The sequence below is a fragment of the Colius striatus genome, chromosome 9, assembly GCF_028858725.1.
Source record: "Colius striatus isolate bColStr4 chromosome 9, bColStr4.1.hap1, whole genome shotgun sequence".
Taxonomy (NCBI): Eukaryota; Metazoa; Chordata; class Aves; order Coliiformes; family Coliidae; genus Colius; species Colius striatus.
In genome coordinates, this window is record NC_084767.1 from 17,229,392 (window position 1) to 17,244,231 (window position 14,840).

The 14,840-nt window shown below is 40.6% G+C and overlaps 1 protein-coding gene across 3 annotated transcripts; it reads left to right on the plus strand.

The window, feature by feature from the left end:
• Positions 1 to 51: 51 nt before the first annotated feature.
• SAR1B (secretion associated Ras related GTPase 1B) lies at positions 52 to 14,562 on the plus strand. Of its 3 annotated transcripts, none has more exons than XM_062002752.1 (7): positions 52 to 166; positions 4,789 to 4,862; positions 8,565 to 8,684; positions 9,490 to 9,555; positions 9,918 to 10,021; positions 10,161 to 10,292; positions 11,646 to 14,562. In XM_062002752.1, the coding sequence occupies exons 2-7, from the start codon at positions 4,805 to 4,807 to the stop codon at positions 11,760 to 11,762; spliced, it is 597 nt and encodes a 198-aa protein (XP_061858736.1). In that variant the 5' UTR covers positions 52 to 166; positions 4,789 to 4,804; the 3' UTR covers positions 11,763 to 14,562. The 3 variants fall into 3 exon arrangements, with proteins under 3 accessions (XP_061858736.1, XP_061858737.1, XP_061858738.1); XM_062002753.1 differs by lacking the exon at positions 52 to 166 and adding an exon at positions 204 to 289; XM_062002754.1 differs by lacking the exon at positions 52 to 166 and adding an exon at positions 538 to 623.
• Positions 14,563 to 14,840: the final 278 nt, after the last annotated feature.

Consider the following 14,840-nt stretch of genomic DNA (forward strand, 5'->3'; position numbering starts at 1 on the left):
CGGCGCGCTGCGGTACTGGGCGGGGCCTGGCGCCTTAAGGGGGCAGGGGCAGGGCCAGGCCTGGCCGGGCCGCGGGGGGGTCGCGGCAGAGAGGCGGTGCCGGGCGGGCTCCGCGGCCGAGGGCCGGGCGGAGCGCAGCGCTGAACCGAGCCCAGCGGTAGCCGGGGTGCGTGCGGACGCGGCCGGCTGGGCTAAGAGGGAGGGGCGTGGGGGCGGAGCGGGGCGCGGCGGAGGGGTGCGTGTCGGTGCCGGCGGAGCGCCCGCACCTCAGGCTCGGCGGCGGCGGCGGGTGAGCGCGGGGAGTGATGAGGCATACTGGGCGCCCCGGCCTGCCGGGGGCACCGGCCTCGCTCTCGGTGGCCGGCACAGCGGCCGGGCGAGCTCTCTAGGCCGCTGGGTCGTCCTCGTATCCTGTTGGGAGCGGCCTCTGGCCCGCGGCTGGGCCTGGCTGGGGGGGGTCTTTGCGTCCGGGGAGGCCGCGGCCTGCGTGGGTCTGTGAGCAGCGGGGCGGGCGTCGGTCTGCCCCGCGCGGGGCGCTCCCATCCTACCCTTCTCTCTTCCCTCGCCTCAGGGAGAGCCTGCGGGGCTCGTCGGGCCTCCGGAGGCCCGGGTGCTGCCGCACGGTACGTGAACCGTTCGCGAGTGTTGGGCAGTTCCTTTGTAGCCTTGGTTGCCCCCTCATGGGGATCTATGATGTTGGGGAAGGACTTGTGTTTCTCGTAACCCACAGGTGCCCTGCAGCCTTCTCGTGCGGCTGTCTGGCACGTTGTACCCTGTCATCAGGATTTAGTCTTCTTGTTGTTTCTTCAGATTTTAAGATTTTTATTTTCTTGTATGTAAGTAACTTTTAGCAGTGGGCCCTACAGTGAGGATGAGCTCTGACAAGGGGTTTTTGTGAGCCAGGTTGCACCTGAGCCCCTGTGTTAGGCGCCCCTAGGACCAAGATGCAGGTTGGGATAAACTGTTGCTTCAGATGTACATAAGATCCTTGTGAAATCCAAATAGTTTGTCTTGGAGTGAATGGTGTGATGTAACTAAATTTAAGTCATCTGCAGTTAATACAATTTTTTTCCTGGTTTTCAACCCCATTAATAATGGACTGGGAGGTACTCTTTCTGAAATCTCAGAGATGACTTGCTGTCAAAAACGATGATCTAGATACCCAAATAAAATCTGTGGTGCCAGCTTGTTTTCCAACTGTCCCTTTCCTCGACTTTTAAAATACTGACAACGTGCAGTTTGATATCATGGAATAAACTGTATTGTAGAATGCAAAGCTCAGTTACCTTGTTACTGCATTTCTTAGTACTTCCATTTTTGTTGTCTGTATTAATGTTTTATGACATTCAAATAATCATAAATGTCTACATTTAGACCCTACTTGAAGTACTGCAAATACGCCATTGACAGTAGACGTTAAGCTCTTGCTCTGAAGTCATCTTACCAGACAACTGTGGCTTTCCTAGCTCTCACTGTCAGTACCCACCCAGGCACAGCACAGTGTTTCCAGTGTTGCTAGTTTCTGTTTCCTGGTGATTCTATAAAGGGATTTAAAACTGTAATTAAAAGCCTGATATCCTTGCAATGCTTGAAGTTTTGCAGACTTTGGAAGTAAGCGCTATTCTAACTGGTTTAGAAGTGAGATGATGAATTTTTAGCTAGAAGAATACAGGATTTCCCCCACCACCACCACCCCCCTTCTCAACCTGCTTTTCAGAATGTAGCGAGAGTGCTTGCTAGTCCTTGAAGTCAGCCACGTTCCCTTCAGGAGGCTGGCTTAAGATGTTACCAAAGCTGATGGGTGGGAATTTTGCATCCCCGTGGCCAGGAGTGGTCTCCAGTAAGCAGTCTCATCTCCTTAGTCTATGGAGTGGCTTACAGGGCTCCTCGGAAGTTACTGAATGATACTTTGATGAAATCATGTTAGCTGGGATTGTTGGAGACATTTTGAAGTGGTAGCTATCTGTTGTTGATGTGATGCTAAAAAAATTAACTTCCATGTTTTTGTTAATGTGGTACAAATAAGTTAGTGATATCTAAAAGTAGTTGGTAACAAGATTACCTTGTGTCCAGCACAATTTTTTGTCAAAGGCTTATGTCTTCTCGTGAGGGGTTGGTTTCAAGGGAGCCCTTGAAATAACATTAAAATAGTATTTCTGTCTTCACTGTAGCTTGTGAACAGTGATTCCCCAGCTTTTCATTGTTCTGGGTTTATAATATTTTTAATGTGAGCCTGAAAGTTGGAGGCCGTGTGTGCTGAACGGCCCCAGCTCTTCCCTTAGTGAAGTGCAGCTCTGACTTGGACGTGTTGGCAGTGTAACAGCTCCTGATACTGAGGCAAAGCAACTACAGCTTTTTAATGCTTTGGTTTGACACTGCTGTGAATGATGTAATTATTTTTCCTGTGTGATAAGAGGAGATTTAATATCTTTATTCAAATATTACCAGTGTGCCTTTACAATTACCAGTCATTTTTTTTCCCATTTTGAAAGTATTTCAATTGATATGGAGGCTGTTCTGTGCGTATTTGGATAGCTCTGTTTGTAACACCACTTTTCTTGTGTTGATGGAAATCTAATGTATATTAATGCCCCTTCAGCTATGATTGCAGGGTAATCCTGTTCTCACTTTAATGGCTTGAATTTTAACCCTTAAAGTCTTTTCTGTAATGCGTGAAGATTTCTCCTTTTTGTTTTAACTGTAAGTCTAACAACTGGAAAAGATTAATGCAACTAAGCATTGTGAAGTTACTCTCACCTCAATAATATGAGCACTTCTCTGACATAACGCTGTTTGCCCTGATTTGCAGGTTGAGTCTATGGTTTTTCTAAGCCACATAGAGGCTTTTCTTGATTGGTATTTTCCTCAAGCAATAAATAAATGTGCTGATGTGTCTGTTCTGATGTGTTTGCTTATTCTTGACCTTTGCTTTTTAGCTGTGCAAGGGATGGTTTCAGTAATGACGTTGTGTAACTGGGTATTTATGTGTTGAGAAGTGTATTTGATTTGTCCTCTTAAAAGTTATACCTGTGGCAGCTGATCAGTTGTTCAGAGTAATATAAGGACATGGGTAAAGGTTTCAGGGTTAGTCATGGAGGAACCAGGACTCCTAGTGCTTTGTCGTCAGAACAGGTTTTGATTCCAGCGCAAACAAGCAATTAAAATATTATTTCCTCACTTTTCCATATTATCTTTCTGATACACCTGTTGTGTAGGGGAGAAACTGTTGTAATGTGTGTAGCTGGTCTGACAGATGCCTCAATTTTGGTCAGGTGTTGATTACTGTGTGCTGTGCTCTGGGGTCAGAGCTACCCCAAAAATCATCTAATGATCATGTGAACCCTTAAAGGCACTACTATGTCATTGAAATGAGTGTGGCGAGACAGCCTGCAGTGGTTTGAGTGCCTCTGCCACCTGCACTTAACAGTGCAGTCTGCTTTTCTGAGGATCATCAGACTCCAACATCCCCTGACATCAACAGAGGCTGTGTGCTCTAGTAGGACTTAGCTTGCTACATGTTTCTAAGGATGTTGCTCTTTAGCCTTTCAAGAGGTTTTAAAGCTAGATACTAATTCACTGTGTCAAACTGATGCTTTCAGTGTGATTATCTTCACATTAAATAGTGAGGAAATGAAGATGAAAGCAAAGACACTAATAGCTTGTGGCTGTGTGGTGAACCTGTGATGGCTTTATTCCTGTGACCCAAAGCATTGGTTTGGCCATAGTGATGGTTTCTCCTCTGCACTACCTGTCCTCCTGGGCCCTTCTGCAATGCCTCTGCCATAGCTGCTTGCTTGGAATCAGCTCTGCCCCAAGCGACAGGGTGCTTTTTGTGACAGGAACAAATAAATTTATCAACCTTTGCAATTCATCCTGGCCACTTGCTTCTTTCTCAGGAATGAGCATCACAGCCTTATATTTTTTAATCATACCAGAAAGAAGGGCTATTTGCTTCATTCTTTGAATCAGCAGAGTGTCATCCTGGTAGCAGGGAGTGTCCCGCCTGTGACAGTTCGCTGAGGTTGGCTGACGTTCATATGACACGACTAGACTTAGGTACAGTCATCCTGACTACTCTCAGCTCCACCTTATGTCTCTGAATCTAAGCTGAAGGAATTTGGTGAGGAAAATGGTGTTTTAAAATCCTTAATGTGGTGCCTGTGCAAGACAGTATAAGAGGTCACAGTCTTGGAATGGCAATTCCAAGGCTCTGTGCTTACTAGTTGTTTCTCATTACAAACCAAACCGACAGGTTCTGTGCAGACAATAGGGGTTTATTTGGTATCAGACTTCTCTGGATTCAACTTCACAAAACTTCACCTCTTATTGCTTCTGTTTCAAACCCCTGCACCTCCCAAGGGCAGCTGGAACACTGACTGCACCGACATCCCTCTATTGCCCTCTCAAATGTGCTGCCTTTTCCCAATTGAAAAGTCTATATGAAAACCCACTTTGAAATTTTCACAGGAACATTACACACCTCCACCAGTCTGTACTTTAGATAAAACTCACTTTACTATTTGCAAAGACTTCTGTCCACATAGCACTTTTCCAAGAGGAGGAAAAGGTCTTTGTTGTTGAATCACAAGGTCTAGATTCTATTTTCCATTTCTACACAAAATTTTGATGTGTTTTCAAGTCACTTATTTGATTCATGACAAAACAAAATTGTTTTTTATTTTTCACCCAGCACTTGTAATCACTTTTATTAGCTTATTACCTATCTTACAATGTTTAATGTGCTGTTCTAACAGATATTAAATGCATTATCTTTTCTATTTGTTTCAGAAAATAAGATTCAGATATGTCCTTCATATTTGATTGGATTTACAGTGGTTTCAGTAGTGTATTACAGTTTTTAGGTAAGTATTTTTTTATTGTTTGTTTTTTACTTTCTACTGTTCTTGTATAAAATGTCTGTCCCTTCAAAAGCAGACAGTGGTTAACAATATTTGTTTTCATGTGTATTCAGTTACACTCAAGCAAAGGTTTTACTTATCAATACTGTTTTCAGAGTGTGCTCTTGCATTAATCCTTTAACCTCTTGGAAGAATTACATTATCTTTCATGAACATAATGGTTTTGATTTTTGTAATCGTATTACATGTAAACTGTGTAATTCAGTTTGCTTTTATGGGGTTACTCCTGATTCTTCTCTACTATAGAAAACCAAACCATGTTATTTTATTTCAGTTCTTTTGCACATAAAGAGATCACTTGAGAATCCCAGTACGAGGGACTGTTTACAAAACATTACTGCTAGATATTGAAACCCTTGCTCACGTTCAGCAGCACATTATTCTGTGACTGGTGGCACTACAGTCATTGTGAAACTTCACTGGCATCTGCTGAAGAGTCTCAGGAAAGTGTTGCTGGCCAAAACAGTCTGCAATCTGTGTCAGTTCAAGGTGAAATACTAGCTTGTACAAAACAGGAAAAAATAAACAAGGAAAAAAAACCCAACAACCAGGAGGAAAAGGAATATTAAGATGCTAAAAAAGGAAGTTGCAGATCACATGAGTAAAAGGCACAGGTCATATAGGTTTGAAGGATTTTATTGAAGTGGATAAAAAGCATTAGAGGTTAAGGAGTCTTGGAGAACTGTGCCACTTGCCTTTTATCAGTTGAAAGTTTAATCTCTTTGCTGAATGTTAGGCCTTTGACCTACTATCAAAGTTAAAATTTCACTGGCTAATATTAACTATTCTTTCTTATCTCCTCTTACTTAGCTGAGTAGTGATTACTGCACACTAGCCCACTTTTCCATTCTTGTGCATGCAAAGTCTTAATTCATGTGAGAGATAACTGGATCTTGAAGTAGGCAGAAGAGTTACTTTCAGTATGTCCCTTTTATTCTGGAAGAAACCCTTTTCTCATTCTCATTTACATGTAAAGTAGAAGGCTAATCACATTTGGGAAGCTCCCTGCAGTTTCCTGGTTGATGAGATCACTCTATGACATATGTCTTTTTACATGTACTTTTAGAATTCACAAAGTCTCTTTATTTATAAATATATATATATACACACACACACACACACACATATATATATATATATAAAAAAGAGCTCTGGCATTGATGTAGCTACTAGCTGCAGTGTTGCTGCTTGTTGGTCTTGAGTTCCCAAGTGTGAAATCCTTCAGAGAAAAGAGCTGTGCCTGATTTGGTAACAAAGGCTTCTGGATGTCTAGGCTGAGAGTGGCAAAAATATTATCATTTCCCTAGTTTGCTTAACTCCTAAGCATAAACCGGAGTTTCTTCTGTGGTATAAGTTAATACATGAAAACATTTTCTTGTTCCTTCTTCCTCTGTAAACATTAATAATTTCTTCTCATTTATGTGTCTGAATATATATTAACTATTAAACTATATAAGAAGCTGAGTTTGGCAAGTAAGAGTTGTATTTTAAAGAACTGTGAAGACTCTCTACATTACATTACCTGTAGTAATAAAGATCATTAATAAAATAAACTGTGGAATATGAGAGAATATTCTTTTCTGTAAGTTACAAAACGTCCTGCTGAAATGCAATCCTAGAGATGAGTGTAAAGGGAGAGGTGAGCAAACAGCAGCGGTGTAAAGTTCGTCGGGGAGAGGCACATAACACCTCCAGTGCTGCAGCATCAGCAGGGTTGTCCCAGCAGCTGCCTGTGCAACAGTGTTGCTTAACATCCCACCAAATAAAACACATATAAGGGTAACATGTTAGATAAGAAGAAAAAAATGAGGGCTCCAGAAATAGTTGATGCTGGCTTACTCTGCCTGCTGCCCTCCTCATATAGTTAACATCAGTAATGTTAACTAGTAATCTCCCTTTAGAGAGCCACCAGCCTCCTCCTTTGGCCCCAAGGTGCAGCACAGGGTGTTGTATGGTTCTGCTTGCAGGAGAAGGTGCAATTAAGTGTAGGGACTGCAGTGATGGGATGGTTGAGCTTTAGCAGTAAAAACTGGTAGGGTACGTCACAAAATGTTCAGTGTCATTGCAGTGGTGGTAGAATAAACTTTTCTTCAGTATATTGCATGTACCATAATACTAGGACATTATATAGTGAGAGATCCTGGAGAGTTAAACCTTTGATACTGTGATGTTTGGCTGTATTTTGCAGTTCTTTTTACACAGAAAGAAGAGAGATTTCTGTCAGAAACATAACCTAGTTTTGCTTTTGAAGAACTGTAATTCCAACATAGACATATTTCCTCACCCTCTGTCTTAAGTGTTCTGCAGCACTCATGAAAGCTGTGGGGTCAGAGGTGGTTTCTAAGGAGATATGTAGTATCCAGCCACAGGTCCATGAAGAGGGAATAATACAAGGTTTTGTGCTTTAAAAAAGGAAAGTTAAGATACTCTTACTTCAACAACAAGATTTGTTTTAAAGTTTATTATTGTCTTAGAAATGTTTTACTGCAAATGTCAATCAGCTTGAAGCAGTGAAAAATAATTCTGGCATAGGATATAGTGTTGGCAAGTTATAAGAGAATTGCCCTTTGATAATTTCAAACATTAAGAAAATATGGTGTTCATGTTTTAAACATCCTTTCTTCCCTTCACAGCAACTGTTGCATTTACTGGGTTACAAGTAGAGGAGTGAAAAAGAGGAAAAGACACTTTTTATTTTACTGATTGTTAAGTTGTAATTTCTTTCTTCTGTTATGAAGGCATTACCACATGACAGCAGGTGTGTCAGAATTGCCCTGATGATGCCAATCAAGATATTTCCATACAATTTAGCTGGAGGCATGGGTGAATGTTACTTTTTGTTGAACTAATATATAACCCAACATAAAAGAATTCATACCTGTACTAATTATAACTATTGATGTTAAAACCAATTTCTCAGTAATACACCGATTGAGGTTTGAACTTTGGTCCACATTTTGGAGTTGACTGTTAGTGCTGCTCTTGCATACTCCCCTCATCCCTCTGTGACCAAAATTGTCCTTTTGTTGGGGCAGAGTAAGCTACACTGCCAACATTTGGTACTGTTCTGCTGTGGTTTTCCTAAGATAATTTAAATATATTTGCATGAGTGACGTGTTTACGTCAATTGTGTGCCTCTCCCCTTCCTGCCAAGCATACCATAGGCCACCCACGATGCACATTAATACAGCAGACGTGTGCAAGTGTGTATGTAGTTTGTAGGAGAATGTGGATGACAGGATAAGGGTAACGGGCACAAGCTGGAACACGGGAAGTTCCACTGGAACACAAGGAAAAGCTGCTTTCCTGTGAGACTGAGGAAGCCCTGGCATAGGCTGCCTATGGAGGGTGTGAAGTTTCCTTCTTTGGAGGTTTCCAAACCTACCTGGACTCGTTCCTGTCTGACCTTATTGAGGTGAATCTGCTTTAGCAGGGAGTTGGACTGGGTAATCGCTAGAGGTCCCTTCCAGCCCCAGCTGTTCTGGGATTCTGTGTATAAAAGGCTTTCATAAAGCACATGGTGGAGCTTAGCTGGTGTGTATTTTATACTATGGCTATAACACTGTTCCTGGGAGCAAAATTAACTGCTAGAAGTGAACTTCCACCTGTTTAACTCATAATTCACTAGGTCCTTTTTTGTTACAGGACTGTACAAGAAATCAGGCAAGCTAGTGTTTCTTGGACTGGACAATGCTGGAAAAACTACACTACTGCACATGCTTAAAGATGACAGACTGGGACAACATGTCCCCACGTTACACCCCAGTAAGTTAATATTGCTGTTTGCATAGCTAGAAAGTGTTTGAAGTGTTGTAGGAAGAGCAGGATCTGATTATACGTTTGCAGACCAACAGTGTAATTGGGGGAGAAACAAAGGAATTTCTGGGACTGCAACCTGTACATTGTTCAAGTAATATTCAAAAAATGTGTGTAAGAGAGTTCAACGTGATATATTTGAAGTGAAGGGGCAAGTAACAAGCAGAATGGTGCACCTGAGAGTCTAGATGACAGAAGCCGTGGGAGATTGAGCCTTGCAGTATTTGGGAGCAGCTTCTCAGTGTAGCTGGAAACTTAGTATTTATGTGCAGTATTTTGACTTTTTTTTTTGACTCAGAGATTGCTGTGCAATTGCTATCCTGGTAGCCTCGCAGGAGAAAAAGTTCAACACAGGTTAAAAATGTGGATTGTTGAATCCAATAAGGAGGTGAGAAATTGGGAAGGGATGTAAAGAGGACAACTCTTGAACAGTATTGTACATAAAATGCCATCTTTGTGGCAAGCCAGATGCCAGTGCCAACTGTTGTTTGTGTAACGTGTAGGGATAAATAATGTACCAATAGTCATTGCTATTCTTAGTGTTGTAGATATTTCACACATGTTTTAATGGTTAATAACATTTTGATGTTTAACAAATGTCACTGATTTTGAGAGAAAATGCATTACTCTGATTTGCTGCTTGAATAACAAAATACTGAAAAGAATGAAGTGAGAAAGTAAAATCTACGTGCTAGAAGGTTAGACTGTTGGACTGCATAATCTTCCTGGAGATCACCATTGTGTGTATTTCTAGCTTCGGAGGAGCTGACAATTGCTGGCATGACTTTCACTACCTTCGATCTGGGTGGACATGCTCAAGGTAAAAGAATACATTGACTCACTTCACTCTATTGAGTTAGCTATCTGCAGTCTATTTTGGATCAGAAATATGACCATGCTGCAGCAAATGACTTCCTGCTCCCTTTGACAGCATAAAAAGCATTCACTATCCATAAAAATCTTAGGACGTGTATGCATGTGGGATAGAGTAGTGATAACGTTGAAGGGAGTGATAACTTCTGCTCGCTTATTTCAAGCTTTGTAAAACATGAAATAGCATCCCAAAAACTGGCAACACAAGCTAAGACTTAAAAAAACCCCTGTCGCTTCATAATTACTGATGTGCTTCACCCTGAATCTGAGTATTACATCCTTCTGGTTTTATTTGTGTCTTCCCCATAGCTCGCAGAGTGTGGAAAAACTATCTGCCTGCAATTAATGGCATTGTGTTCTTGGTGGACTGTGCAGATCACGAAAGATTGCTTGAATCAAAAGAAGAACTTGATGTAAGTTGTTAAATAAATTTTTGAAAGTTTTAACTTCAACCTGTAAGAAGTAGGCTCAAATTCCCAGTATCCAACAGTGCTACTGCCACCTGGACCTTCTGTATTCTAAACTAACCTCTCTTCCTTTCTCTCTTTGCAGTCACTAATGACAGATGAAACCATTGCTAATGTGCCTATCCTAATTCTTGGTAACAAGATTGACAGACCTGAAGCCATCAGTGAGGAGAGGTTACGAGAGATGTTTGGTCTGTATGGACAGACAACAGGAAAGGTAATGCTCTTTCTTTTGGGAAGCTGGGCATTTGCCTTGTATTTGTGTGTTGATTCCAGTTCACTCCAGCTACAGAGAAATTATTTTGAATTGATAAAGTACTTTGTACATAATAAGCATATATGGAATGAACTCTGAAGTCTGTATGTGTTAGATACAAATCTGCTACAACTTTTTTATATTGTATTCAGTCTCATTTTTTTCAGAGAAAACTTCATTGTAATCAGAATAATTTTTAATACTTTACTTTTCCTATTGCAATATTTTTAAATGATGAGCAAGTTTTCAGAGGCTATAGTTCCAGTGAGAACTAAAAAAATTGGTTAAAGTTTTTCAGTAAGTGACTTTTCTCATGTAAAGTGCAGATTTAGTTCAACTTGTTAATTACCATTTCATTAAAGCTTAGAAATAGATTTACACCATTGTAGACATCTGAGTTTGGAGGTTGTATGAGAAATAAAAGTTCTTACTGGTATCCATAGCAAGAAGGCAGATTAATGTGGATCTTTGACACATCCACTCATCTTAATTTGAAGTGTCCTACTTGTTGGAGATGTTTGGATATAAGGCACTAGAAACAAGCTTCTCTGTTTGCCCTTGTCCTTGGAAAGAGACCTCTCTGCAACTGACAAAGCCATTTCAGTGTGGCTTTCATCCCACCTCCTATTAGGTGACCAGTAGCCTGGCTCTGAGGACAGCACTTTGTCTTGTAATTTCTCTTTGCTTATTCACTCTTGGGTGCTTCTCTTAAAGTTCAGTGACAGTCAGATTTCAGGTTGAGTGAGAACAAATCTTTACTTTCTCTGTGTGAAAGAATTGCTCAAGTTAGTTTTAGAATAGGTGTAATGGGCTATAAATGGTTCCTAGTGTCTTTTTTTGGTATCTTGCCCTGGTTTTTACAACACTGCACATAGTCTATGAAGTATGAATGCTATTGTGAATCTCCAGTTGAGCAACAGCTTTATTGCACTGTGGCATTCTTGGCAAGCAAGCAACTTGCGCTTCTGCTATAGTCAGGCCAACAATGGGTTGCAAATGCTCACTTTATCTGGTTGGAAAGCTATTAGAGCAGGGAACTGCCCCTGAAAACCAAGTATAAGCTCTCAAATTCTCTGTGGACATGCTCACAGGTTTCACGTACCTTTACCCTCTCCAAATGTGGAAATATACTTTTGTGTGTCTGTCCGGTGACCCTAATCTTAGTAGGATGTACACATTTTAGATAAACTTACTGTCTGAAATTCCAGCCTCCAACACAGGTTAAATAATGGCATTTCATAGAAACAAGTATTCATGTAAATAAGGTGTCTGTTTATAACAGTGCTGTGACCTGGAACACTTGTGTCTTTGCAGGGCAGTATACCTTTGAAGGAGCTGAACGCAAGGCCGCTGGAAGTGTTCATGTGCAGTGTGCTAAAGAGACAAGGCTATGGGGAAGGCTTCCGTTGGATGGCACAGTACATTGATTAATGCCAAAATCACACCCCTACATTCTGTCCCCTGTCTGAATATTAAGTCTGCTCCTTATTTGATCACTCGGTTGTCTGTAACTTGAATTCATTTGGCTGTTTAGTTATAAAAATACACATTTTTAGCTAATTATATCATGTATGCTAAACTGTAAGTGTGAGGATTGAAAAACTACTTCAAGCAAGTTTGTAAAAGTACCACAACCTGAGAGCTTTCTAATCCCATACAACATTCTTTTGCAGCTTTTAATTTAACAAGTCTCTGGCCAGACTTGTTGGTCAGAGCAACTTTCCAGTACAGTATGTTTGAATGCACTTTTTAACAGCTAAGAGCTACGAACATGTGAAAAAATATTTAATGCTTATGTTAAATTTTTTTATGTACTTTTTGAAACTGGTTTTATAACTTTAGAGTATATAACCATCTTTCAAGGAATAATAAATAATTAGCTGATGGATAATTGCATGATGCCTTACGGTTTTCAATAATATACTTTCTTATGCAACGTCATGCAATAAATTTAAATCCAGTGTTTGGCAACTTTAATGGAAAAATGTTTCATTTTAAAGTGTCTTAACTAGCAAGGCTGCTTGATTATCTGAATACGTGGGGTATTTTCCTGAAACACAGAAGGGCCACAAAGTAGTTTCATGTTATGTTAGAGTAAGGTGGTTTTTTTCCAGACTACCAAGTTGCATTTATTTTAGGATTTAGCATTAGTAAAAGAAAAATCTAATCCAATGCCCTTGTAACCACCACCTTTAAAGTACAAATAATGTAAATCAGCTTTGCTAGTGTAAATCTTGAAGTAATGTCAAAAGTGGTCTTAGTCTCTTGAGTTAAACCACTGAAACAGCACAAGAAAGATTTTTGGTCTACTGGAAGATCTGCCAGTGAAATTGCCAGGGGAAAAAAAAGTAGTTGCATTTTCTACGTGTGAAAATTTATCAACCTGCATCCAATTGGGCAATTTTAGTGTTTTGCACAGGGACAAGACGGATTGTTTTCTGTGGTTTTGCCGTGAAACCTGGCCAGTTTGGTAGCTGCTGGCTGCCCAAGTGACTTCTGGGAAAAAATTTGGTTATCTGCAGTCTTCATTTCCAGGATTCTGACTGTTTCTCTGTCTTTGAGTGCATTACTTCTCGAAGGAGAAAGCAGGATATTTTTGAAGAAGGGTGTTGAAGCACCTGCGTCTGTCAACATCTTGTTGATGTTGGCTGCCATTGCCATGGAGCTGTGACTGGTGTTTCTATGTGCTGTGGATGTTTTGCTCTAATCTCTCTAATGAAGGTAGGGTTTCAGCCCTGGAGTTGCTGTTTCACCGTGATGGGTTTGAGTTTCACTGAGTAGTTTGTTTTCTCCTTGTACAAGTACAAATTGTTGCAAGTGCTTCTGCTGAATCCCTTTTACTCACCATTGTAGGTCTTCTCCAAAATAATTTAGGCCTTATGTTTCCAATATCCGTGGCAGAAAATGTATTTCTGGTGGATTTGAATAAGTTTCTCTCTTGACCTGCTCGGCTTGAATCTCAGATTTAAAGCCTATAGTCACACAGCAAATAAATGAGACTTACTCCTTGCCCAGATCTGAACTCATTTGATTGAATATTGATGATCATTTCCCCACAGTCCTAGATTGTGCATTTGAGTAAGATGAATAATTCAGAAACTGACTAATGAAAATTGGAACCGAAGTTTATTACTGCACAATCATATGCAAAATGTTAAGCCTAGTTTGTGCACGGTGAAGTTTAGAGTGATGGTGTCGGATAGCTTTTCAAATGACCAGTGTAAGAGAAATCTGCATTTAAACTAGTGCTCAGCTGTAGTTGTCTCTGTTGTATAGATCAAAACTGGAGGTAAGAAATGGCCTCTCACCAGCACGTGGACAACATCTGAGTCTTTGCTACTTACAGGTGTTACCTAGGCGACATGTCTTTTTTCTCTAAATTTTTCTGATGATGCAGAGAACAGCAGCTAAATCAGTAGATGGTGTAAATATTAAAAATGCTACTTGCAGTGTCACATTGTGGCATTGATGTGAGAGAGCTGGGACTGTGTTGCCTGCACTTATGGAAATGAAGCTGGAGGGGTTCTGCTGCAGACACTTCCACAGGCTGAGCCATTGGGTGGGTACTGTGAGGTCCTTTTCACCTGCTCTTCCACCTGACTAGAAATAACATTGGCAGTTAGGAAAGGGGTGATAGTATTAAGAATTTTAAAAGAAAGGAGGTGATACTGCTTTAACAGTATGTTATAAGAGTAATTCTTAGTATTTTGGAAATACTCAGATGTCGTGTTTCCTATGTAGGGTGCTAGTTTAAACGTGGTTGTAATAAGGGCATGAAGAAATCTGGACCTTGTGTTTATCCACCTGGGTATTGCAATGGTTCCTGTTGTGGCGACAGCTGAGCAACACTCAGCTCCATATGCAAATAATCCTGCTCTGTTTCATATCATTCAGTAGAGGAAGTCTCTTTCTTCTGTAGTTACGTTCTCTTGTGCACATGAATGTGAATGGGTGTTGTGTGTCTGTGCGAAGACTTCATTAATAGACAAGTATACTGACGCGAGTTTTTCTAGTGGTTTTCATCTCTACCCCCTTCACATCTCCCCTGTCATTTATTTTGGGAGGTTTCTATGATTGTGACCAGTCTTACTTAACTTAAAAGCAACATTCACATTTGTGTCCGACTTCTCTGAATTTTTTTTTTTGCACTCTTGACTATGCAGATTTCAATTAGACATCACTTTAAAGAATGTGAAAAAGAAAACTCATTAATAAAGATGTTATTTATGAAGTGTCTCATTTGTTTTTACATCACAGCAGTTCTTTAAAAGAAATGAACGAAGATTTCTAAGACACAGCTGCTTCTGACAGTGGCCTGTATTTCACAGCGGTGACCCCATACACTAGTGTCTGGGTTGAATAAGACTTATTTTTATTGGATTTAATAAAACTTGGGGTTTAGTGTGTATTATGTAACTGAGACATTGCTGTATTTCAGTCTTGGTTTAATCAATTTTTTCAGCAGCAGTTATTGGCATTGGAGATGGGAGGATCTTTGAGCTTTCTCAT